This window comes from Podarcis pityusensis (genome assembly GCF_964106645.2).
Source record: "Podarcis pityusensis genome assembly, chromosome: 17".
NCBI classification, from domain to species: Eukaryota; Metazoa; Chordata; class Lepidosauria; order Squamata; family Lacertidae; genus Podarcis; species Podarcis pityusensis.
In genome coordinates, this window is record NC_138042.1 from 37883795 (window position 1) to 37911731 (window position 27937).

The 27937-nt window shown below is 39.8% G+C and overlaps 1 protein-coding gene across 1 annotated transcript in view; it reads right to left on the reverse strand.

Moving 5' to 3' along the window:
- DGKQ (diacylglycerol kinase theta) overlaps window positions 1–27937 on the reverse strand; it is a gene marked incomplete at its 5' end in the record, with an annotated part of 72687 nt that overhangs the window by 36358 nt on the left and 8392 nt on the right. The window contains 6 exons of the mRNA XM_080986734.1: window positions 1596–1664; window positions 8333–8486; window positions 11181–11306; window positions 14964–15049; window positions 17065–17164; window positions 22879–22958. Coding sequence (XP_080842860.1) covers window positions 1596–1664; window positions 8333–8486; window positions 11181–11306; window positions 14964–15049; window positions 17065–17164; window positions 22879–22958 — 615 coding nt within the window. The remainder of the gene's footprint in view (window positions 1–1595; window positions 1665–8332; window positions 8487–11180; window positions 11307–14963; window positions 15050–17064; window positions 17165–22878; window positions 22959–27937) is intronic.

Below are 27937 nucleotides of genomic sequence, written 5' to 3' on the forward strand. Positions count from 1 at the left end.
GAGTTTTAACTTTCAGCTGCATTGGAAATCTATTGTATTTACATTGCTTCCATCAGTGTAACGAAATTAACCAGCTTCCACATGAACCTTGTTTTATTTCTCTGAAAGAGGGATGATGTCTTTAAGGTGAAGTTTGAACCTTTTTCTCCTTCACTCATTTGTCACACCCCCTTACCATTAGCAGCTTACTCTTGGATTCAGGGCTGCCAACTTTTGATTTCAAATTTGAAGTTAACTATATTACCATACACCAGCAATGGTTACATGATGGACTATGGCTTTAGTGGTTTGAACATCACCGTAGTGGCTTATTGGCAATTTTCATCAGAAACAACAGTTTACAACGTGGGTAGGCAAACTAAGGTCCGGGGGCCGGATCCTGCCCAATCGCCTTCTAAATCCAGCCTGCGGACGGTCCAGGAATCAGCGTGTTTTTACATGAGTAGAATGTGTCCTTTTATTTAAAATGCATCTCTGGGTTATTTGTAGGGCATAGGAATTCGTTCATCCCCCCCCCTTCAAAATATAGTCCTGCCCCCCACAAGGTCTGAGGGACAGTGGAGTGGCCCCCTGCTGAAAAAGTTTGCTGACCCCTGGTTTACACTCTTCAAAGTAAATACTAGAGGATTGAAAGTTCATAGCACTAACAAACGAAGAAAAACAATCCCCCAAAAGTTGGGTGTGTATAATTAATGTAGCCAACCAAGAGAACAAGCCATGGCTGCACCTAAATTGACTATATGGAGCTTCTGTTTTGCAAAATGGACCAAGTTGGGATATTCCGGTACTGGAGGAGTAAAAACACTAACAGGAAGAAAACATTCTAGTTCCAGTGTTTCTTGGATTCTACCCAGCATCTTTTATTTTTACGGAGCTTAAAATTAAGCACAGCTCTTCAAACATTTCAAAAAGATATCGAGCGATTAAAGACCCTGAACATGAAGGTATTATAATGTTAACTACGAAGGAAGTCATTGTATTCACCTACAAATCTGCATTCATTTTAGCAAACCAACCTTTTATATATGGAGTTCTAAATTATTACTGTTTATTGTTAAATCGCTTCAAGGTGTCTCATAAGAAGCGGTTCACAAATGGGATGGAATTAAAATTAAATAAATAACGTGTCAGATAAGATGAAAAAAACAGGTGGCAGAATGCATCCCTAATTATATGACATATTTCTATTGATTTTTATCGCGAGCAACTTTGGGGAGTCATTCTGGCCAAAAAATAGGATGTATTAAAGAAAACAAGCTAGCAAAATAATAAGCTCATTTCGAGGAGAAAGGGCAAAATGAATTATATTACTGAATTATTATTTATTAAAAATAAAGTTTCTCCTGTCTTTCTGTTAAAGGAAATACACAAGAAGGCTTACAAACTAGCACTGTACATATGTGTTCTCAGTTATGACAGTAGGAGATGACTAAGTGCATTTGCAAGCAGCTGCTTATGCCTGGTTGCATTTTACTGCCAACTCCTTGAAAATTGGACTGTACCATGTTTTCCACACCAACAAAAGGCATCATATGCTCCTAGCACAAATCTTGCTGCAAACAGATACACTCTGCTTAGTAACAAATGCTACTTACTTGAGTCTGTGGAAACCTGGGACTCTTTTAGTGATAATTGTGTTGAACTGTCAACATCGTCGTCATCATCTGTAAAAATAAAAGTCTCCTTTAAAGGTTTGCCTTTAAAAACAAGGTGTTCATCCTTTAAAATAAAATGTTGCGATGAAAACAATACTATCAGATTTTCCTATTATAGTACTCACATTACTGAAACAGATACACATGCAAGCATGCCCATGATAAATAAATAAATATACATTCTCTACAGCCGTATACTGGAAAGCCACATGGAATTCTTGTTTTTATGAAGCTGACATATATACTTTTAAGAGCCCAGAAAAACCAGGGTTTCAAATTCCCACTCAGTCATGAAGTTCACTTGGTGATCTAGGGCAAGCCACAGTCTTTAAGCCTGACCTACCTCACACGGTTGTTGTGAGGATTAAAGGAGCGTCTCCACCCCCACCGTTCAGCCCGGACACTGAGGTCCAGCTCCGAGGGCCTTCTGGCAGTTCCCTCCCTGCGAGAAGCGAGGCAACAGGAAACTAGGCAGAGGGCCTTATCGGTAGTCACACGCACCCTGTGAAATGTCCTCCCATCAGAAGTCAAGGACATAAGCAACTATCTGACTTTTAGAAGACATCTGAAGGCAGCCCTGTTTAGGGGAAGTTTTAATGTTTGATGTTTTATTGCATTATTATTATTATTATTATTATTATTATTATTATTACTATGATGTTGGGAGCCGCCCAGAGCGGCTGGGGAAACCCAGCCAAATGGACAGGGTATAAATAATATTTTATTATTATTGTTATTGTTATTGTTGTTATTATTATTATTATTATTATTATTATTATGTGAGAGCCATGTTCACCACCTTTAGCTCCTTAGAGGAAAGGTGGGAAATGCCTCCATTTAAAGAATTTAAATCACCCTCACTTTTTTCTGTGAAAATGTAATGTTTGTAAGATAACTGCAGTTATCACTTTCTTAATGCGGGTCAGAAAAAGATCTAACCTGCAAATGCTTTTTTTAACAGACAAAAGTAGAGAATAAACCATCCCATAATACCAATGGTAAAGGTAAGGGGACCCCTGACCATTAGGTCCAGTTGCGGACAACTCTGGGGTTGCGGCGCTCATCTTGCTTTACTGGCCGAGGGAGCCGGCGTTTGTCTGCAGACAGCTTCCAGGTCATGTGGCCAGCATGACTAAGCTGCTTCTGGCAAACCAAAGCAGCGCACGGAAACGCTGTTTACCTTCCCTCCGGAGCGATACCTATTTATCTACTTGCACTTGACGTGCTTTCAAACTGCTAGGTGGGCAGGAGCTGGGACCAAACAACGGGAGCTCACCCCGTCATGGGGATTCGAACTGCCGACCTTCCGATTGGCAAGCCCTAGGCTCTGTGGTTTAGACCACAGTGCCACCCATGTCCCAATACCAATGGTAATCCATATACCAATATACCCAAACCAATGGCAAATATATTTTACTACTTTCTTCAGCTTGGATTCTGGTTTTGCTATCATGGGTAGGAGCATCCTCCGTTTCATTCTCTAGACTGGCATCAGAATAAAACGGCTCAATTTCCCTGTCCCCCCCCCCCCACCACAAAGTGGGGGAGGAAGGGAAAGTAGATTGTTAGCCGCTTTGAGACTCCTTAGGGTAGTGATAAAGCGGGATATCAAATCCAAACTCTTCTGCATTTTTATCACTGATACTTCCAGGTTTGTTGAACTGCTGCATTTGGAGTATTCAACAAGAAGAATGTTAAATAAGTGCAAAATGTAATTGCCCATTCATAGCAAATAAACTGAAGGACAACTAGAGCATTCCTCCGAATATGACTCTCCAAACTGAAGGTCAAAGAGAAAGAGTGACATAGAATGACAATGGAATAGTCATCTTTCATAGCTGAGGATAGTAACATTTGAAGCATTATCTAGCATGAAGTCTTAGAAGAGCCACAATTCTAGGTTTGTAAATTATTCCTTAAGACAGAAAATAAAAGTAATAAAAATAACTTGCACCAAGACACAAGGAACAAGTGCTTTATTGATGAGAGGACTTCTTCGGTATTTCTTTCTCAAATTCTAATAAGGAAGTTTTTAGCTAAGGGGGAAAGGTATTTGTGGGAGTCTAAAAACAAGTCAAATTGCCATCCTAAATGGATGGAGAAGACCTCTTGCCTAATTTCTGTAAATCAAGTGATGCAGGCCATACTTGGTCATAAGTCTTGACAGATCAGCCATGGCATAATTAATACATACAGATTCTGCTTGCAGCTTAGAGAATTTCTCTTGTTTAAAAAGGATGTTAATCACTTAACTAAGAAATGCAAAGCCAATTCTTCCACTAGTTTCCTGGCCTGTCCATCAAAAGATTTTCCATTACTGCACTTTCCCAGAGGTGCCAACTTGAATAAAATTCTGGGGGTGGGCAGGAAAGCCCCACCCCCACATAACTGGTCACATGACACGGCACACACACACCATTTGAATGGCAATGCCTATCAACTTTGGGCGCCCTGGCCCCCTCAAATATTTTATTGGGGAGGGGGTCGAAGGGACCTCAGCCCCTAGGAGCTGACTCCTATGCTCTTTCCTAAGGGCCTCTTCACACATTAGTTTAAGGCATATTCCAAAAAGGGGATCTGAAAACAGGTCTTTGAAGAAGTCAGGGAGGGTTCTGGCTCCCTGATAAATACACACTTTACAGCCAACCTGATCTTGCTGCTGTGCAATGTGTGCAACAGCTCTTATGTACACCAAAAGCAAAAGTAGTGACTGTATGCTATGCAGCATGCTAGGTTGATCTGAAAAGAATGGCAGATTACGCCTTTCCCAACATAATCTCTTTACAACACAGCTATCTTACTTCAAAATCTACTAATTTCCTAAGAGACACACTGCCATAGCAATCCCAATACAATTTATGGCCCCAGACAACTGCCCTATCTATCCTGAGGGGTGTGTCTCAAAATCTATGGCAGCCCGGGCTTGCTCCCTTGGTATTATACACAGTTTTCCAGCCACAAGACGTTTCATTAGTGCCTCTCAAAAAACTATTGCAGTCCAAAGCAGTTGCTTATGTTGCTTGTTCTGTCAAGCCATGCCTGAGCATGGAAAAGCTGAGGGCATGATAAAACATGACAAAAGAGAACAGACACACAAACAAGTTTAAAAGAATATGCCGAAAGAAAGCAAAGGCTAATCTGTAGCATCACAGCTATACCAGCCTACATGCTTATGGAAACATGATGCAATGTCCACTCACAGAGGGAGATTTTACATGCACTGACTTGATCCAGAAGCCACTTTTCAAAAAAATTCCAGAAAATACCATTAGCATTTCTGGTGGAAAACGATCGCTATAGGCAACAACCAATTTACGCATGTCCAACTGATGGGCAATCGTGCACATATGCATGACGCCAACTCCAGAAATGACCCAAAAATGTCACCCAAATGGCACAACTGGGTGGAGCAGGACAGAACATAACCCTCGAGCAAAACAAGGATTGCCTGTACATAACAGCTTTAGGTGTATTCTTGTAACCACCAGCAAAGCAGAACTCAACCATTCCAGCAAATTCAATACAGTATTTCAAGCAATTTCTACTCCTCATATTTTTGAAGGACAGACAATTGGGTCTTTTTGATTTTTATAGAGGGAGTCATTTTCTAGACGAGTGTACATTGTTAAATATGCATAAAGTGCATTTATTCATACTTAATATGTGCAAAGGTCCTATACCTTCCTCACCTTGTTTACATATCTAAATGAAACAGGTTTATTCACTTTTCAAGCTACATAATGCAACCTAATGAATAAGCACAAACAATAAGCTATTTTTGTTTGATGGGAAAGGTCTGGCCAAGTTGCTTTTGTTAGCTTTAAAATTATCCAGAAAACAATAAATAGTTATCCAAAGATTTGAAAGGTAGCTTCATACATAAGCAAACAGGTTTGAAAAGAAACACCGTGCATTTGCAAACTAAAAATTCCAAGCTAACATTTTTAGCAAAGGGGACACATGGTCAGCTTTGACACAAGCCACCCAATTGATTGTTTGGTCAATTTGTGCCTTAGATAATTTTTTTGTAAAATACAAACATACAAGAGATTAGCACTTGGAGGCCAGTGACAAGAATGCAAGCTCCTTCCTCCCATCACTGTTCTCAAGGGAAATGTCAGCACTGACCTTAAGCGCAGCTAATGTGAACCAGGGATCTTAAAAACCAAACAGTAACATTAACAGTGTAATCCTAAAAAGGTTTTCTCAGAAGTCTCACCGAGGTCAATGGGACTTACTGCCTAGTAGCTGCATTCAGAATTGTAGCCTAAATCATATTTAGGAGGGAGGTAGCACTTCACAAACCCTAAGCTAAGACTCGGGGTTGAAACCATTAGTAACGCTAAAATACATTTGCCCATCTTTCATGTGTGCTTAAAATAAATCTTTGCAACCATTTGAGCAAGTTTATTCATGACCACTGACATTCACGTTTAATGACAACCTGACGAATTACCTTCTCCAAAGGCTCTGAAACCTACCTATCTCCAGGACACGTGAAGTGTTGCAAGATTTAAAATGTGCTTTACTAAAGCAGCACATTTATAATGGATTGTAAAGTACCTAGCATGCAGGATATGCAAGGCAACAGAAGAATTTAAGAACATAAGAATCAACTTGTTGGACTGTCCAAGGTTCATCCAGTAGTTTCAAATAGCAGCCAAGCATATCGCTCTGGAAGTTTATACACAGAATATGAAGACGAAGGCCAAATCCTGCTCAACACTGAAGATGGAGGTTCCATTTAGCTATTATCGCTTATTAAGCCACAGATAGACCTATCTGCACTGCCAATTATAGTTACAGTCCTAGCCTTGTGGGGAAATAGGGAAATATGAATATATTCTTGAGAACCTGAGGGAAAAAATATATGTAGGATGTACTCTAGGTGGCAGTAAAATATTATGGTAGAAACGGAACAAAGTATTTTCAGTACAGCCAAGGCAAAGGAAACACATTTATACATGCTATTTACTGCCTCAGCGCTACATAAAATTAGTTTGATGTTTTACATGAAGGTTTGCCATCATTCTTAAGTGTTTTTTTTCTAGTACAGTATCAGAACATTTACCTGTACCTGGGTAAGCACAAAGACAAAAATATGAAGAAAATGTACGCACTAAAATATGCCCCTTTCTTGTGTTCCATTGTTATAGATTTGTTGCATATAAAAAGCAAGCAAACCTTCCCCACACACTGCAAAAGGAACCAATCCCCTTAAATTCAGCCATGAATCAAAAGTCATTTACTTTGTACAAGAAAAGTGAGGAATCTTTTTGACTCCACGGGCCATTAAGTCTTCATCAAGAATGGCCTTGTGGGCCAAATTTGACAGATGGGTGCAGCTAAGGTGCAACGTGCTTTGAAGTCCCAAAATCAGGACTTTAAAGCACTATGTACAGCATGGGTATGCAAACTAAGGCCCGGAGGCCGGATGCGGCCCAATCACCTTCTCAATCTGGCCCATGGACGGTCTGGGAATCAGTGTGTTTTTACATGAGTGCTTTTATTTAAAATGCATCTCGGGTTGTTTGTGGAGCCTACCTGGTGTTTTTACATGAGTAGAATGTGTGCTTTTATTTAAAATGGATCTCTGGGTTATTTGTGGGGCATAGGAATTCGTTCATCCCCCCCCCCCCAAAAAAATATATAGTCCGGCCCACCACATGGTCTGAGGCGCGGTGGACTGGCCCACGGCTGAAAAAGTTTGCTGACTCCTGATGTACAGAAATTTGTTTCTAAAATGGAGGTTCAGTTGATGAGTGTGGGGGGGGGGGTTAAACTTTGCTGTTTTGGCTGTGCACCTTTGTTCCCTGCAGGGAACAGGAGAGCACAGCTAAAGCAGGATTTGGCCTAGTCCTCCCACTCATCAGACGACATTATGAGTGATGCCAGCTGATGCGTAGGTAGGGCATTACTTGGGGGAAATGAAGTCATGAGCCAACTTGGACTCCCTGGCAGGTCAATATGGGCCCACAGGCTGACAGTTCCCAGACAGGTTGTAAAATACGCACCTTGCTTAAAGCTATTCACCCCCTACTTATTTTCTACAGCAAATACATTTTCAAAATGTGAAAAAGTGTTGATATTTTAAACCAGGCACGCTCCTACTTTAAGCTAAGAAAAATCTTGAATAAAGGTAATTTGATTGGGGGACGGGGATGTAAAGAAACTAACAAGCATGCTTTTTAAAAAGTAAGAAGCAAGAGATTTTTAGTTTAGCAAATAGCAGCCTAAAATGGTAAATTCTTAACAAGTATGTCTAAGACTTCTTAAAGCACAATGCATGCCTGCTCAGAAGAAAGCCCTGTTGTGTTCAATTAAACGTATTCCCAGGTAAGTGTTCATAGGGTGGCAGCCTACGTAAGCAACTGGACAGCAGATGGTATTCAACCCAAATCTGACTCACAAAGACTTTAGCTCTCAGAAATGCTTTCTGGCCCAGAACAACCACCTCCAGGCCAGGCAGATTCCCAGAACTACACAGGGTAAGAAAGCACATGGGTGGACTGAATGAGGCTTAGGGGCTTGCTTCCTACCCTCGTTCTCAGAAGTTCCTCCTTTTAACAAGGATACCATTTTGACAATTGTGCATTTTGGCTTTTAATAAAAACAAAAAGTAATCACTAAATTGTTAAATAAACCAATGGATTAATATTATGCAGTCAGAACTTTACCTGCTTCTGTCTGTAAGCTTTCCGATATCCGAAAACAGTGCATTTTACTGAAGTTGCGAGAACATAAGTGCACACAGTTTGGAGGAAGAATCATGTTTCTTAGTCTTCCAAATGTACATTCTGGAGGTACAATCACAGAGCAAGCAGCATGAGCCTATGGAAAACACAGCATCAGTCATGTCTAATTTCTATTTCAGAGCTGTAAATTTTGAGCCTAGACAGCTGTTTCCCACCCAATTTAAATTAATCTATACCCACAGTTTGTGGCTAGCTGGCTGTGTGTGTGTGTGTGTGTGTGTGTGGCAGAGATAAAGGGCACCAAAAAAAAAGTTGCAACCTTTGACAAAGTTAGTACTTCTTTCAGATCCCTTATCATATGGTAAATAATTATGAACACTTTAAAATTCTGTGTTATTTTACCGGTATATCCCCTTAGTCACAGAAGACAGATATTAAATATCAGTAAGCAAAGTTAATCCCATGTGAGCTCAAATATTCATATTCTATGTGCTCAGAAGTTCAATGAATGGAAGAAGCTTGGTCACACAGAAAATGTGAGCGTGGATCAGCAATTTCCTGTAAAATTAAACAGGGAGCCATTTCATATTGGGGAACAGTCCATTTTACAGATAAGTAAGAGCTTATTGCCTCAGTTCTTCTAGTTTTTTGTTTGTTTTAAAAAACTATCTTCATTTAGTTTCCCCTCCTGGCTAGTTTACAAATGAAATGAAATGAAATACAAAGTACAACTGAACACAAAGTACAATGATCACAGCCTCTCTCCTCCCTATAGAGATTCATTAACCATATTCTTTATATATATATAAAAACCTGGTTAAACAGATAGTTCTGTAACCTGTGGAGTTTAATGAGTAGCAAATATAACACACTGGCACACTGGAAGCACTATTACTGATTGCCAAAGCACAATAAAATACAAGTTTAGATGTATTCAGATTCTGTGCCTAATACCTTTTCAACTTGATGATTTCTGGCTTTGCAAGAATAAGCAAAACAAATGCTCACAAACCTAATGCAAGTTTGGGATCACCAAGGTCAAATTTTTTGAGCAGGATGGAGGGATGCTGAAGCCTCACTGCACGCCCTGCCCTCAAGTTGTCTCCCAGTGCCCCATCACTGGAAGTGATCCCAGCTGAGAGAAAATGCTGGGACGTGGGTCCCAGTCTGCTGCAGGGGAAAACTGCAGATTTGGACAACACCCACAGTAAGACCCACTCCCTGTGTTACGTAAGATTGAGGCAGACCCAGACTTTAAAAAGAGACAGGTTTGCCACTGTCACATACTGCCTGGCCTTAAGCCTAGCTCAATACAAGTATTTTAGATGGAAACATGTGGTTTCAATAGGGAAGAGAGACAAATGAGCCAGTGTGGTGTAGTGGTTAAGAGCGGTGGACTCGTAATGTGGTGATCTGGGTTTGATTCCCTCCTCCTCCGCATGCAGCTGCTGGGTGACCTTGGGGTAGTTGCACTTCTCTGCCTCACTCACCTCACAGAGTGTTTGTTTTGGGGGAGGAAGGGAAAGGAGATTGTTAGCCGCTTTGAGACTCCTTAAAGGGAAAGGGACCCCTGACCATTAGGTCCAGTCGTGGCCGACTCTGGGGTTGCGGCGCTCATCTTGCTTTATTGATCGAGGGAGCCGACATACAGCTTCCGGGTCATGTGGCCAGCATGACTAAGCCGCTTCTGGCGAACCAGAGCAGCACATGGAAACGCTGTTTACCTTCCCGGCAGAGAGGTACCTATTTATCTACTTGCACTTTGACGTGCTTTCAAACTCCTAGGTTGGCAGGAGAAGGGACAGAGCAATGGGAGCTCACCCCATTGCGGGAATTCGAACCGCCAACCTTCTGATCGGCAAGTCCTAGGCTCTGTGGTTTAACCCACAGCGCCACCCGCGTCCCTTGAGACTCCTTAGGGTAGTGATAAAGCGGGATATCAAATCCAAACCCTTCTTCTTCAACTGAGTAGCAGTACACATCCTATGCACACAGAAGGTCCAGAGTGCACTCCCTGGCATTTCCAATTTAAAAGATGTCAGGCAACAAGACTGAGTAAGACCTTTTGTCTGAAGCACTGGGGCATGTACAGCCAAGTCAGAGGACGTGCTGGGCTAGAGGGGCATGATCTGCTTCAGTAGAAAACAACTATGTTCATATGATGTTTAAAATAGAAACCAAATCACAAACACAAAGGAAGGGTAGTCTAAAGCAGAGTATGTTGCTACGAAAATAATTCCACATACTGTTACACCTAAAAGGGAATTTCTACAGTAGTGTACATTCTTAGTTTAATGTTGCCATTCAGAAACAAACAAAATGTATTTGAAGAGTAAAGAAAGGCAGTTTACATTTTCTGAGTTATTTTACTTGCAATGTCCAGAGTACACTTACTGTCCTGTTAGATAGTTCTTAAGATAGCAGAAACCCAGCCAGATGGGTTTTCTAAAAAATGTTTACATAGTGACCACTTATGGATTGTAATGACAGTTATCATGATATTTTTCCAGACTACATGCACTGTATTATGGACATTTCAGTTATTTTGTTATTCTGTTTATTTACTTATCTGATGTTTTTACACCACACCTTTCGTCCATTCTGGAGAACAGGGAAACTTCACATATGAAATTGTTTAAAAACAACCATCTTTAATTATAACAGAGAATACATTAACATCCTGTTTTATCATATATAATATACTGTGATGGACTTCCAGCTAAACTACCTTTCACTGCTTCTTTCTTTTAAGTTGCCTTGAGGATTCTGGCAGGTTCACATGCCAGGGTATCAAATTTGGAAAAAAACCAAATAAATCTTGTTTACGTACCAGAATGCCGCACCATTCACATCTCATACCCGAGAGAACCTCTGAAGAGCCACACGTTTTCCTGCAGACCTTACAACGCGCACCTGAAGAAAGATTTCCCTCCCTCCAGTGATGATGGTATGTATCCTACAGCAATTAAATAAATCCATTATTTAAAGAATGTACTGCAACCTTTAAAATTGCTTTGGAATCTTGGTAAAGCAGTTGAATTAGCTGCACTCGAAATCCGAATATCTAACCTTTCAGTAAGTCCAGAAAAATCAACCAAAACAAACATTTAACGACAGAGTCTTCGAAGCAAGTAACAAAAAGTTCAGCTTTGAAACAAACAACAACCGGATCCTTTAGATGGAGGATGAATGACACCTTATTTAGAGATGAAGAAGTTTACAAAAAGGCCCAAAAGACTTTGAGAGATTATTTTGAAATAAATATGAATACCAATGTAGAAAAAAGAGTAATCTGGGATGCAAGCAAAGCTGTGATGAGAGGGTTTTTGATACAACAGAATGCAATAAAGAAGAGAAGTCAAAATGAAAAGAAAGATAAAATCTTGGAAAAAATAAAAGAAGGAGAGAAGAAATTGAGAGCAAAACCAAAGTCCCAGGAGATTTTGAGAGAAATAAAATTATATCAAGTACAATATATGGAAATGATGAATCAGGAAATAGAATGGAAAATCAAACAAATGAGACAAAAAACATTTGAATCAGCTAATAAATGTGGAAAACTGTTGGCCTGGCAAATGAAAAAAAGACAAAAATTAAATACTATTATAAATTTAGAAGTGGAAGGAAAGAGTATACATAATCCAAATGAGATTAGAAATTGCTTCCAGAAGTACTTTAAACAATTATACACACAAGGGCCACAGAAGGAAATGGACATAGACCAATTTTTGAAGACAAATGGCCTACAAAAAATCTCTCAAGAAAGTAAATTAATGCTGAACTATAAAATATCTGAACAGGAAGTAGAAGGTGCCATACAAAATATGCAATTGGGCAAATCTCCAGGACCGGATGGGCTGACTTCCAGATACTATAGATCTTTGAAAGAGTGGTTACTGCAACCTTTGAAGGAAGTCTGCAATGAAATATTGGAGGGGAAAGGGGCACCAGAATCGTGGAAAGAGGCGTATATCACACTTATACCGAAAACAGAGACTGAAAAGACTCAGCTTAAGAACTATCGCCCTATATCGTTACTTAATGTGGATTACAAAATTTTTGCAGACATTTTGGCCAAGAGATTGAAAAAAATATTGATGAAAGAGATTCATAAAGACCAAGCGGGCTTTCTCCCGGGAAGACACCTGTCTGATAATTTGAGGAATATAATTGATATTTTGGAAAAATTAGAAGTGAATATAAACACCAAAGCAGTATTGATATTTGTTGACGCGGAGAAAGCTTTTGATAATATCTCTTGGAGTTTTATGAAGAAGAATCTGCATGGGATGGGGGTAGGCCAAGGTTTTGAAAATGGTATAGGTGCAATATACTCTGAACAAAAGGCTAAATTAATTGTAAATAATGTGGTTACGGAACAATTTAAGATAGAAAAAGGGACACGACAGGGGTGCCCAATTTCCCCACTGCTTTTTATATCGGTCCTGGAGGTTTTGCTAAATATGATTAGAAAGGACCGGTTGGTTAAGGGCATACAGGTCGGAGCTAAACAGTACAAATTGAGAGCATTTGCAGATGACCTAGTATTGACGTTACAGGAGCCAGAATCTAGTACTAAAAGAGTTTTAGAATTAATTCAGGAATTTGGTCAGGTGGCAGGTTTTAAATTGAACAAGTTAAAAACTAAGGTTTTAGAGAAAAACTTAACACCGATTGAAAGAGAGAGGTTTCAGAATGAGACAGGATTGAATGTGGTAAAGAAAGTGAAATACTTGGGGATTAATATGACAGCCAAAAACGGGAATTTATTTAAAGATAATTACGAAAAATGTTGGACGGAAGTGAAAAAAGATTTAGAAATTTGGTCAAATTTGAAACTCTCGTTGCTGGGCCGTATTGCTGTGATAAAGATGAATGTATTGCCTAGAATGTTGTTTTTGTTTCAGACATTACAAATTGTAGATAAGATGGACTGTTTCAAGAAGTGGCAGAGAGATATTTCTAGATTTGTCTGGCAGGGCAAGAAGCCCAGAATAAAATTTAAGATATTAACTGACGCCAAGGAAAGAGGTGGATTTGCCCTGCCAGACCTTAAACTTTATTATGAATCAGCAGCTTTTTGCTGGCTGAAAGAATGGCTACTTCTTGAAAACACAGACATTTTGGATTTAGAAGGTTTTAACAATGTATTTGGATGGCATGCATATTTATGGTATGATAAGGTCAAAGCACACAAAGCATTCAAAAATCATATTGTTAGGAAAGCATTGTTTAATGTCTGGATAAGATACAAAGACTTACTGGAAAATAAAACCCCAAGGTGGCTGTCACCAATGGAAGCAAAAGCTCTGAAAAGGCTCAATATGGAGGCCAAATGGCCGACATATTGGGAAATTTTGGAGCAAGAAGGAGATAAACTGAGATTGCAGAGTTTTGAAAAATTAAAAAATAAAGTGAGAGATTGGCTCCACTACTATCAGATAATGGAGGCATATAATTTGGATAAGAAAACAGGCTTCCAAGAGGAAAAGTCAAAATTAGAAACAGAATTGTTAGAACCCAAAACTAAAAATTTGTCAAGAATGTATAACTTGCTGTTGAAATGGAATACTCAGGATGAAACGGTGAAATCTGCTATGATTAAATGGGCACAAGATGTTGGCCATAATATTATGTTTGCTGACTGGGAACAGTTATGGACCACAGGTATGACGTTTACGGCATGTAATGCCTTAAGAGAGAATATTATGAAAATGATATACAGGTGGTACATGACCCCAGTCAAGCTTGCAAAAATTTATCATTTGCCCGATAATAAATGTTGGAAATGTAAAGAAACTGAAGGTACATTCTTTCACCTTTGGTGGACGTGCCCAAAGATTAAGGCTTTCTGGGAAATGATATATAATGAACTGAAAAAGGTATTTAAATATACCTTTCTGAAGAAACCAGAGGCCTTTCTCTTGGGCATTGTCGGCCAACTGGTGCCAAAGAAGGACAGAACCTTTTTCATGTATGCTACAACAGCAGCAAGAATACTTATCGCAAAGTATTGGAAGACACAAGATCTACCCACTTTGGAAGAATGGCAGATGAAGGTGATTGACTACATGGAACTGGCGGAAATGACTGGGAGAATCCGAGACCAGGGAGAAGAGTCGGTGAAAGAAGACTGGAAGAAATTTAAGGACTATTTACAGAAATATTGCAAAATTAAGGAACTTTAGAAGGATGTTGGATAGAAACTAAGAGGTTTTTAGCTGTAATGCTTTAAGAGACATGGAAAAAAAGGTTAACAATTGGGTAAAAGATTAATGGTAAGGATTTGCTGAACCAACAAATTGAATTGGAATACAAAGAAGGGAGGTATGAGGAGGTCCGGGGAAATAAGAGTAAGGAAGATAGGTTATGGAACATTATTGTGTTTTTAACTGTTTTATTTTGTATGTTGTTTTTTTTCTTATTTTTTACTGTTTTTGTTATATCTTAAAACTTTATACTTTTTCTTTATTCTGTACTTTCATGTATCTTTAATAAATATCATTAAAAAAAACAAAAACAAAAAGTTCAGCTTTGCATTAGGCCCTTGGAAGCAAAGCTTTCCTAACAGATTTCTTTCCTCTGTTGTTTAAACAAAAACTTTTGTACTTACATGATCCTGACTGCCATCTTGATGGCACTGGCGACAGTCACTACAAGCAAACGGGGCGCAATCTGTATGCACGTGCAGCTCACAAACTAGGAGTAAACAGAGGGAAAGGGGAGGAAATTGCCTCTCGTTTGTTTTACTCTTGCTTTTATCTCTATTTTTAATTCTCCTACTTTACTTTTAAAATATATTTCATCATTATTATAGTAAAGATGCAACATCATATACACGATTAGCAGAACCATAAGAACCTAAGAAGAGCCTACTGGATCAGGCCAATGCCACAGCTAGTCGAACATCCTGTTCTCACAAGGACCAACCAGATGCAATCACAAGCAGGACCAGAGCAAAAAAAGTAGTCTCCCCTCCTGCAGGCACCAGCAATTGGTATTCAGAAGCACAGTGCCTGTGACTGTGGAGGCAAAGCACAGCAACTGTGGCTAGCAGACACTGATAGCCTTATCCTCCATAAATTTGCCTAATTTTATTTAAATCCATCCAAGTGGGTGGCTTTAATGTAACAGGTAAAGTTAAAGGGACCCCTGACCATTAGGTCCAGTCATGGCCAACTCTGGGGTTGCGGTGCTCATCTCGCTTTATTGGCCGAGGGAGCCAGCGTACAGCTTCCGGGTCATGTGGCCAGCATGACTAAGCCGCTTCAGGCAAACCAGAGCAGCGCATGGAAACACCGTTTACCTTCCCGCCGGAGCGGTACCTATTTATCTACTTGCACTTTGACGTGCTTTTGAACTTCTAGGTTGGCAGGAGCAGGGACCGAGCAACGGGAGCTCACCCCGTCGTGGGGATTCGAACCATCGACCTTCTGATCGGCAAGTCCTAGATTCTGTTGTTTAACCCACAGCGCCACCCGCGTCCCTAAAGTAACAAGTACAGAGGCCCAATGTGGGCCAGAACCACAATAGGGCCAAAGCATTAAGACACTATTCTGAAGACCACCAGGGACTTGACCTGGAGCAGAGGTAGGCATGCTTGCTATTTACAAACAACCAACAGCCACTCAATTTCTAATGTCATGAATAGTGTCATGTCTAGATTTGCCCTCAGTGCTTTGCATGCAAAAGAACCCAGCTCCAGTCCCTAGAATTACCAGTTAAAGGATCTTAAAAATCTTATTAAATAGGAACCCCAAAATTTGGGATCCATTCCAAACCGGTGCCAAAATGTTGCAATAGTTTGAACCCCTTTGGCACCACAAATCCCACTCTCAAAATGAGGAACTGATACTAAAACCTGGGTTCCCAATTAATGTCACAAGTTAACAGAACTCAAAATCCCATATTGTCCAACGGATTCCAAGCAATGTCATATTTCTGCAATTGTTTTGAATCATTTTGGAGAACAAACCCCATGTTTAGCACTACCCCCTAAAAAGCACAGTAACTAATGCATCAAACCTGGGAAATATTTCTGTCCCTTTGGGAAGCAGAACATGCTATAGTTTCAAATACAGAGTAGTTTTTTCTTTAAATTACTTTTCACTGAGATTTTTGTTAACAGATAAAAGCCTTCCATCTTCTAACTAACAGAGCTATCCAGGAGGGACTTTGCACATTTGCCTGAATGGCAAGTCTCAGCCTTGCTGATGGCTCATCTATCTAGTTTGTTTTATGTGTCAATGGCCTTTCCCTCAGGTGATCTCCTGGACATGGGGAGCTGGCCTGTCTCTAATTTTTGCACTTGCTAGAACTCTGCCCAAGACCTTGGAGGCCCACCATCAATTGAAACAGACAGATATTGGGTTAGATAGAAGGCTGTTTTGTATGAAATTACATTAGATTTGTACATTGAGATTAACCTACGAATTCGCCATTTCTCATACAACATCAACAACTGGTAAATGCTATGAGAGCACATTTTTCAAGGGTAGTAACTATGCTGGGAAAGGGGGGGAAGAGAGAAATTCGGCTTATCAACAGGTTTCCTCCCCGCACTCTCTACAATCCCTCACACTTCCTAGTAAGTCCTCATTTATCATTCTAGGAAGTGTCTTAAAAATATTGTGCTTTTGCCAGGGTGGCAGAAAAGTTAAGATACCAATTAGAATAAGCTGACAACACCATGATCCATTACAGTTCAGCCTTACCTTCACAGCGAAATGCTGGAGACTCCAAAAGCTTTCTGCACACGGCACAGAACTTTCTCTTGTAATGTCCTGGAGGTCCTAAACAATGTGCAACTGGAACCTGCACAGAAAACAAAGTGTGCTTTAACTGTATACTGTGCCCTTAAGATCTACAGGTGCAGCATAACTGTTACTGTATAGGCAACTGAAAACACTGAGCAACTTGGGTGACTTTTAATTAATGTGTATTTGGTTTATGCCCAATCAGAAACCAAGGCCCTCTGTGAGAATCTTTTTTCTTTTTTAACATCTCCTGTGAGAATACTGAGTCAGCAGCAGTCCAATCAAGCAATTTTAAAGATTAGTTGTATTTATACAATTTCTTAATCACACTTCAGTAAGGAGATCCCATTAGAACATTGCCAACCACATCCTTAGAAGGGACACAGGACGATCAATTAGGTACTCACACCATCATGGTATAGTGATCTGCATCCCAGAAAGGCAAATATATATAGGCACAAAATTATATAAGGAAAAAACAAAAATAAATCACAGGAGAAAATGCTGCAAAGCTAGAAAGAAAACCAATGTTCCAATGACAAGGATCAATCTTAACTACGAGTTCTGGAAGAGTTGCTCCCTGTCTTGCAGGCCTTGTTCCACCTGGCCTGGGCGGGAAGGGGCCCTGACTGACTCCAGCTACAAAAGCTGAGCCTGCTGAACTGAGTCTTGGGCTGGGGTATTGTTTAGAAGTTCTGTTGGGAGGGGTTGCTGCTGTTATTGATATTAATTTTTTGTATCTTTATTTTTAGATCTAATGACCCTATGACTTGTGTGGAAAGGTTGTGTACTTTTTGATGTGTTCTGTTTTTGTAATGTTTGTAATGTAAATCTTTTCATGTTGTAAACTACCTTGAGCAAGGCTTTAACTTTGGAAAAGTGGCAAAGAAATAAAATGACAGTGATGATGAATAAAAAGGATGATGTAGTGCCAGCCACTTCTTACCCAGTGACCCAGGCATAAAAAATTCTCTGTTACACAAAGATTGCAAAAGGAATGTTCTCCCTTCTTTACGTTATCAAATGACGCAATTTCTACTGACTGGTTTCTAACAATCAAAGGGAATAGTCACTTCCTTTGCCTCCGTGTCAGTGTACGGCTTAAAGTGGATATGCACCAAGGAACCACTATGCGCATATATTTTCTGCTTCTGAAAGTGGGTGGAAAGATGCAATTTTAATTACTCTCTCCAATCCCATCTTCCCCTTCCTCGTCCCCACAGAGGATACTAAGGAAACAGAGACTAATTATACTGTCCTCACCACACAGAGTCTCAGTTATTCCTGTTCTAAATACAGTAGTCACCGCAGACAATTTAGCTACATTAATTCTATGTGGTGATGTCACAAGACACCCTGACAAAGCTGTAGAATTTTTGCTTCTCATTTATTATTGAAAGCCCTTTCTAGAATATGATCTTGATATGAGCCATTAAAATCAATTAGCAAAACACAGCATAGCAATGATTCTATAAATGCTTTTAAAGCCATCTAAGTGCCGTTATTATACTGAACACATTAACTAATCAACATGCTATACAGCAGCAGAAAAGGGAAACTGCACTTTTTTTTCAAGAGAGAGAGAGAGAGACAGAGAGAATACGAACAAATAAAAAACAAACACGTAGTTTAGCTCTAGATAATAGTACCATTAAGAGTTATTTGTGGCACAAGGATGCCTGTTCTATTTTCAGCTATCTTCAGCAGTTAAACTTCCTGTTTCGAGTTTTTGGTAGGGGTTTCCCTTTGCTGTGCAAGACTTCATTACACTGATAGGCTTAGAACAATGACACACGCAACTGCAAAAGGAAAACAATATACCAAACCAAAGACAGCTGAAAAGGCACTCAGCCTGGAACAAAAGTCACCAGGGAGATGGTAAATTGTTACCTTTGAAAAGCTATGTTCAATGCACGGCTGAATTGGAACCAGGACTCACCAGCATAAAAATTATTCAGAAACTACAGAATGTCCTCATTCATATATGAGACGTCATACTAGTTCCAATATATTACACAGCATACCAATGCATGCTGCCCTCATCCCCAGGTGCAAGTGGGAGAATCGAGCCAAGGTTTCAAGGCTTACTGTTATGGCCAAACCCAGAGTCATGGTTTATTTCCCTAAAACAAAACCACAAGCAGCAAGCCAAGAACCAACAATGGCTTCTTGATTGTGGTTTGTCGGGGGGGGGGGGGAATCATAGCCCTGAGTTCGGATGAAACAAGTTTGGTTTGCTGTTCCTGCTTGCACCAGGGGAGAGCGAAGCAGAAGCAACTGAGCAGCTTGCAATCCCCAAAAGCCATAAACCACAGGATATCATTACAATTCCACACAGCACTCGCAATCTGGGGTTTTAGCTAACTACATCCTGGTTAGTAGAAATAATTTTCAGAAACCTGACATCCTTCATTTTAGAGATTAAGCACTTTCAAGGCAGCGACTTTTCTCCAATATCAACAAAAGCAAGTAAATCCATTGAAGTCAGCAGCAGTAGCTATGCAAATCTAGCTTGAAAAGAGGATTGCATTTGACTGTTTACACAGTAAACAATTTGCTCAGCAAGGGCCAAACTGGAGGCAATTAGAACAGATAAACACATGATGAAAAATCCTTATCAAGATATGGTCTTGATATAATTCAATTCTGGTTTGGAGCACAAACCATATATATGCCGTGTTGCCACCTACAGGAGGCAGCAGAAGAATGAAATTCAACCTACAATATAGAACAATTCTTATAAGGTGGCTTCCTATGTTCTATGTCCTGCTAGAGGAAGATCAAGGGCTGCATGTGCCAGGGGCGAAACTAGGCTTTATTTCACCTGGGTCAAAGACCCAGTTTGGCACACCCCCATGCACATTTGCATACCCATACACACACAGGCTGGGAGCCTCAATCGCTCTTCTGGAGGCTTCACCCAGGGCAAAAAACCTGACTAGCTTCCCCCTCCTAAAGCATAGCTCATGCACAAGGTGATTTGCTTAACTATAAATGCTGTAAGCAAAGCAAGCAAGCAAACAAATAAATCCTACATCTTATCTTATCCTTGTATACTTTGGGGTGATAAAAGCCAAATTAACAAGACAACAAAAGATCTTTAGCCACCGGATAACGGAAAAGATGCAAGGAAGAAGTACTGAACAAGACTGCATGCAGGTTAAAGCAATAGTAGCAAAAGACTTTTATCAGGACCAAATGAAACAACACATAAAGCAGTGAGAAGCTTTAGAGTTCAACCAGAACTCAAAAATAATTTCCTGAAGAGAACTATACATGCATTTGTTTAAACTAAAATAGGTACAGTACTAGACAATACAGGCTGCTCACAAAAAATGTTTGATATATTTTGGACTCCATCCAGCTTGTAACCAAGTCCAAGCAACAAAGATTCGTCATAGTACGCAAATGCCATAATTTCTCTTTGAACAGTGTCGACACATGAACTTATCTGACTCATGCCATGCTTCTTATTTTGTGAGCCTTTACTTGACCTTGAATTCCATGTCCTGCTTTAAAGTGACATTTTCATTAAGTCCGGGATAATCCCCATTTTGCTTAGCATCAAACGAAAAATTCAGACGAAGCTGACTCTTAGCCAGATTCCCTTTACCCTTAAGTATTCAAAATGCAATTCCTGGTTTATAACATTAGCATGCTCTAAGAATCCAGCAGGAAGAAATCTTTAACACCCTTCATATATTAGAACTTTCCACAAATAGCCACTTTGTATAATCAGCAAGAAGGGTAGGGGACAAAAATAGAAGCTTCCCATACATAGAATAAACTAGCATTAAGCCTTCTGTTATGTTTTTAAGCTAAGAGCCAAAGTGAATATTTGCTTCATGTAGCCAACACACAATACAGCTGTCCCATATGGCTGCTTTTAGACAGCAGAATATTGTCTTCGAAGCCCATCAGGCAGCCTGTAATTAACAGAAGCAGTTGAACATTTCATGACACCTTTTAATGCTGAAGACTTAAAAGTCACACGCAAGAGGGGGTTGCTTATGTTAGCTTAAAGGAAAAGGCTTCTGAGGATAAAGCACAGAAATAAAAAAGCATTCTCTGCAGTAGCAAATGAAGGAAACTCCACTGCAACCATGTCACTTATGCTTGCTATAGTTTTAAGCTTAAAAAGTAAGTATCATGCTACAGAGGCAACATAAATTCAAGGGTATTCTCCTGACCTCAACTTTTTCAAAATCAACAAGAATCATAATGAAACTGACATAATAAAAAATGAAATCATCGTTGGCCATGACTTTGAACCAATATTAGGGATGACATACTAAATCTAAACTTAAAAGTGCAGCTATTTGCATACAGACGGAGTGCAGAAACATGCAATTCCACATCCTCTCCTTTTCCTACCCCTCTGCCTGGAGGAGCTGTTGTCAAAGTAATATCCAATAAGAAAATGCCTGTTCCTTCTCCTTTTCATTGTGTTCCAGAATGTAGACATGTATTCACCTTGAAAGGTATATATGCATATCAGGAAATCAGGGTCCACTTGACTCTAGGGTATTTTCAAAAGGGGTGGTAGGAGCTATTATGTCACCCTGACAACTCTCCATCATTTGGCTCTGAACACCTGGTCTTTTGCATGGCCAATGATCACGAAGACCTTCATATGTCTAGAACAGGGATGTCCAACAGGTCGATCGCGATCTACTGGTAGATCCCCGCGAGGTTTTGGTAGATTGCGGCCGATCTCTGGCTCCCTTTCCTTAGCATCACTAAAACTGACTCCTGCCCCACCTTCCATTGTATGATCTGTTGTATGATCTCTGGAAGGGAAGATGGAGCTTTCTCTGTGTTGCTGTTTTGAGCCATAGCAATCTTCTTGTGAGTGATTTTACCCCTTTGTCCCTTGCCTTTAACCCCCCCCCATAGAACTCCTCCCAAAAAAGCTCAACTGTGAGCTGAACCCCCCCAAAAAACGGGGCTTTCCTCCTCCCTAAAAAAAGCTGAACAACTTTGAGCTGAACCCAAAAAACCTCAACAACTTTGAGTTGAACACCAAAAGGGGGGGGGGGGAGTAGATCACTGCCAGTTTTTAATTCTGAAAGTAGATCGCAGTCTCTTGAGAGTTGGCTACCCTTGGTCTAGAAGATATTATAAAATCTCTAAACTAAAAAGAACTGTTCTTCACAAGTTGTACAATTCCATCTGCACCCTATTTAGCCACCTACATGTAGATACTATCATAACTGCATTTGCTTTGATTATATTTCTATGAACAGAACTAAAGGCTTCAGATATCTCCAGTTTGTGTTCCAGTAAACAATAGTAGCAATAATTCTTAAAGTAACAGGGAAAAGTTCAGGCCAAGCTGAAATACTGAATACAATTTTGAAGATCTATTTTAAAATGTCCCAAACTCTTGCAAGATAGGAGTTTCCATTTATTATCCTTGCACAAGATTGACCACATGTTGTCACACAATGTATTATATTGCCTTATTTCAGTTCTGCTTAGTGATATTTTAATGCTGCAAATTTTCCAGATCTCCGGGACAGAATAAATACTGCTAGGCATTTCATTACCTCTTCTAGTTGTTAACAGAATTAGTATACTGAAATGTTAACCTATACCTTTGTTTAGGGACAATTTGTTATTTTGTTTACTTGTATTTCTCCTACAGAAACATTTCATGGCACACTAAAAAGCATATAACATCAAATGGCTTTCAGCATAAAGGCAGACGAAAGGGAAGGCGAAAGAAACTCAAGAGTTAAGCAGGAGAAGTTGACATTTTGGGCAACTTACCCTTACAAGACTTGGAGCGACACAAGAGCATGGCATCTTCACATGCTTCAGGCACTTCTCATGAGACATAAAATTGCAAACTGTAGAAAAGAAAGTATGTGTGTTAATTGGTCATTAAAAACCCCATTAAAAATCCAATTACACCATTAATCCCAGATTCAATGTTGTATTGTGTAAAGGAGTCCTTGCTTTTTTCTGTCCTGAAACTGCTGATAGTTTCATTAGATGACCCCAACTTCTAGTATTAGGAGAGAAACTTCTTCCTATCCCTTTTCTCCATACCACCACAATTTTTTAATAAACCTGTCATGTCCCTCCATACTTGCCAAAAAACAAACAAACCCAAATGTTGTAGAATTTCCTCATAGTCCCAGGCCCCTGATTATTTTGGTTATGCTCTTCTACCTCTCTTCCAGAACTAAGCTCTCCTTTTCCAGATTCTGTAAGGGTACTACTATGCTTTCTGAAGTTTTATTTTCATTTCATTTCTTAATCATCTGCAGCATGGAATTTGCATTTTTCACAGCTACAGCCTACCTTCTCCCATCTGAAAGATGGGGACAATAATTGCCTACCATACAGAGATGAAGTATCTAAAGCAGTCTGAAGCACTGAATTCTGCTATATAAATTATTCAGAAAAGTGAAAATCCAAGCAAAGAGCTCCAAATCAGTTTCTCCAGATTGGGTGACTAGACAACTAAATAGCAAAGGCAGGTCAATGAAAGCAAGTGTAAAAAGAGGCACATAAGGGCAAAAAATCCTGTTGTTGCATGCAGACTGATGTCTGAACTAGCAGTGACCAGCTAGGAAAGACATATTGGGGTTTTAGCGGATAGCTCAATAAAAACATCAACCCAGCACATGATAGCTGTGAAAAAAGGACATCCTTAGTCACACCTTGTCATTATGCTCTATCAGTGCTTGAATTCCACATCCTGTTACATCTATTGTCACATGTAAATCTTGTGATCAACAGACAGTAGTTTGAACCCATTTCTTATTCGCTTTGACTTCTTCCTATGTGTCGTCACTGGCAAGGCAATTCTACATTTTCTATGTTGTCTTGTAATTCCAAACATGTTTACTTAAGTCCAACTGAACTCATTAAGACTTGACTTCCTCATGAGTATGCTTAGGCTTTCAACCTTACTCACACACTTTGACAGGCAGCACCAGTTTTCAAGGAGACAATGGCTGCTTTTCAGATGCTAAAATTTAGCTGCCATTTTAAAAGGGCTCTGTGGGATTTGCCATCTTTTGATCATGTGCTACTCATTTTGTTTGAAGGGTAATTGCTTCTATTTCTTTCCATTGTCCTCTTCAGCAGATGCTGCAGCTGAGCACAGATGACCTTGAAGCTATCAGCTACTGGATGCAGAAGCAGAAGCCTTTATTGTTTGTAGCGTTTAGGCTGGATCATCTAAGTCGTTGCTTTATCTATCATAGCTGTTTTAAGTCGTGTTGATTAGAGTTCTCAATCAGAACCTAAATTAATATGCAAAGAGTGGATCCTATTAAGTGCTATATAGTTGATGACAATTTGAGCTCCTTGGACTGTAATACAAGAAACTGGGAAAGTGAGAGTTTAAAACTTGTTTTTGCTCATTTCTGTGCTATACCAGTTTATATTAAATTTAACTTCATAACAAGGGCTACTAATTGACAATAATAAAGTATTATTATTATTATTATTATCTACTAGATTGCCTACAAAATAAAAGTTTTGTGGCCAATATCTGTCTATTTCACAACATGCTTTCAAAAAATGATTCTGTAAATATTTAATGGAAAAGAGTATTTTTGTCTGAATTGTGAATAAACACATCCTTTCTAGGAAACATGTTGGTAAATATGGTATGACATCAAGGTGATATATTTGCTTTGCAATATCATACAAAGTATTTTTTGAAACAGCTTCCTCTTTAGTGTGATCATTACTAGCCAGGGCCCTGCTAAAGGTGTTCATATCTTCAACGACTTCCATGGACATTGCCTTTTATTCAGTGGCTGACAACTGAGGAGGCAAAACATCTCACATATAGAAAAATGACACATTTCTGCAATTCTTTTCTTTCATAAGTAAAAGAAGAGAAGAAATTAAAAAGTACTTATACTTTTTAAAAATCCTCTACCATTTTTAAACAGAGGAAAACTGTTATTATCCTAGCTGTAAACAAAAACTATAATAGATTTCAAAATTAGTTCAGTTTAATGGGAGGGGGGGATTCGTTGGTATGACATTCCAAAACTATAGTCTTAAAGACAAAAGCAACTGCAGAACATTGGACCCTCACAGTGCAACTTAAATTCCTCACTAAATTATTAGGAAGCCCTGGGGAAGAAAACACAAGAGATGCATAGGTAAAATACTGGGCTCACAGTAAATAATGGTAGGGGTCTAAAACCCATAATAACCTAACAGGGGTTTCCCCCGAAAAGCATATTATAAGGAAGAGTTCAGAATTTAATCTAATTTAATGCCATTTCTACCATGCCTAATTTCCCAGGGAAACCCCAGGCAGCTAATGAACTTGCTCAACAGAAAATTCCATACTGATATTCAGCCATTGGAAAGGGAAGCTAATACCTGCCTTTCCTTCATGTCAATCAACTGCTCCTTTTACATATAAGATAGAAAACTGTACAAATTGTATAACTGTTGAGCTATTGCAGACTCAAGCAAACAGCCCCAATTAGTTAGTTTCTCAAACCCGATGTATCATCATGTATGGCTGGTGGGTTTTCTTGTTATGAAAGGTTTTGAAATAATTTAGTAGTAGTCCTGGAAATAAATTCGGCTTCCGGATGGATAGGCAGTTGAAATGTTTTTTCCCCCCCCATAAAGACTTCCAAGTTCCACATCATAAAAGGTCGTGCCTTCCATTAGTTGCAAGATATTGATTCTCTCGGTCTGGTTACAAGTAATTGATGTATTCTGCTCCACTTGTTATCAAACCTCTTCTGTCTTTTGAATCAAGGATGAAATTGCTTCTACAGGCAAACTTCCAGAACTGAATACTTTGTTCTAGTTTTTTAGATTAAGTGCATGTGAGAAAAGAGTATCCGGTAAACCCAAACTGCTTCTGAGACAGGAACAAGCTACTCAGAAAACATTATCATTCAAACTTGAGTTAGTTATCAAGGTTATCAAGATAGGCAAAACCAGTCTGTGATTAATTATGAACCTAACCATGTGTGTGTGCGCGCGTGTGAACTTCTTCCCAGGTGAGACATGCATCCTGGGTTGACATAATATCTTCAGTGCTTGTAGTATTTTAAAAAAAACACAAGGGAGGGGAGCCCTAGAATGTGGCACTCGGCAATTCTCCTGGGATAAGTAGCAACTGCCCCCAAGCAGTTGGCAGCCTACACATCCCTATGAGGGACATTGATGGGCTCCAACAGGCAAGTAGCTGCTAAAGGCTGGCAGAGACAACAGCATGACACTGTGCTCATAATGGTAAGACAGAGGAACAATGGCTGGACTACTTGGAAACACAACAGGACTGGGTAGGATTCAGTAGTAAAATCAGCAGCAACTAGGCCCCGAACAACCTTTGAAAACCTCCTCCTAACAACAAAGGGACACAGCAAGGGGATGGTATCCGCAATATACAAAATACTACTCCAAAATCCCACAAAGCTCCTAGACGTAATCAAAAAACAATGGGAGAACTACATAGGCTATGAGATTAACCCCACTCAGTGGACCAGAATGTGGTCCAAACCTCCCTTTAAATCCGTATCAGCGAAAAAAAAAGAACTCACTCTGAAACTCACTTACAGATGGTACCTAACACCAAGGAAACTAGCGCTAATACGCCCAGGAACCTCACCAAAATGCTGGAGAGGATGCACCTCCACAGGCACATACCTCCACATGTGGTAGGAATGCCCCAAAATCCAACTATTCTGGACAACAATAATACAAGAAATATGCAAAATAACTAAGCAAGTATTAGAAGTCACCCCAGAGCTGGCCCTACTAAACATCTTCCAAGATAATAATGCCCACTCACATCATAAAGAGTTCATAACCCACCTAGTCTCAGCAGCCAGAAACATCATAGCCAGACACTGGAGAGACCTGTCAGGAGTAAGCATGGATCAGTGGTATCAAATAGTCTGGTAAACAGCTTTATCAGAAAAACCAAACAATAAACTGAAACTGACACGGGGACAAATAGAAGAAGACACCGTCACCCCAATAAGGCTCCCCTATATCACATACACAACCTAACAAGACAGCGACAAGAATCCACCAACAGCATACGAATCAATATGGCTAACCTGATCCAAAACACCCACCCACCCCACTCACACATGAAAACAAAGGTCAACACAGACAATCACAAACAAAAACCATACCCTAGGCCAACCCCAACCTCTCTCACCACCAAAGGAACACACGTGAATAGTAAAGAGAACATGCACAAGTGATGCTGACACAAAACCCCACACATACATTAAGTAAAATAGAAGCATTGCCACCCGACTCCACCCACACTCACCATGCCCCCCTCCACCTCTTTCACCCTTTTCTTCCTAATGTAACACTAATGTCTCAACAAATGAAACTGATCTGTAGAAAAAGGAGACACTGCACATAATTTTGTAAACCAAGAAATCTTTAATAAAAAATATGTTTTAAAAAAACAAGACTGGGTAGGGAAGAAGACAACACTGCACAGTGTGGCAATGGTTGAACAACTGTTTCCAAGATTAGGCCACCACCCCCATACAGTGGTACCTCTGGCTGTGAACGGGATCCGTTCCGGAGGTCCATTTGCAACATGAGCAGAACGCAACCCGCGTCTGCGCGTGTCGCGATTCGCCGTTTCTGCCCATGCGTGTGACGTCATTTTGTGCATCTGTGCATGTGTGAGCGACGAAACCTGGAAGTAACCCTTTCCGGTACTTCCAGGTCGCCGCGGGACACAACCTGAAAATGCGCAACCTGAAGCAAACGTAACTTGAGGTATGACTGTATTCACTATTAGGTAAAAATTAGCTGCTAAATGGAAAAGTACATCTCAAAAATACACAATAAAGCAATC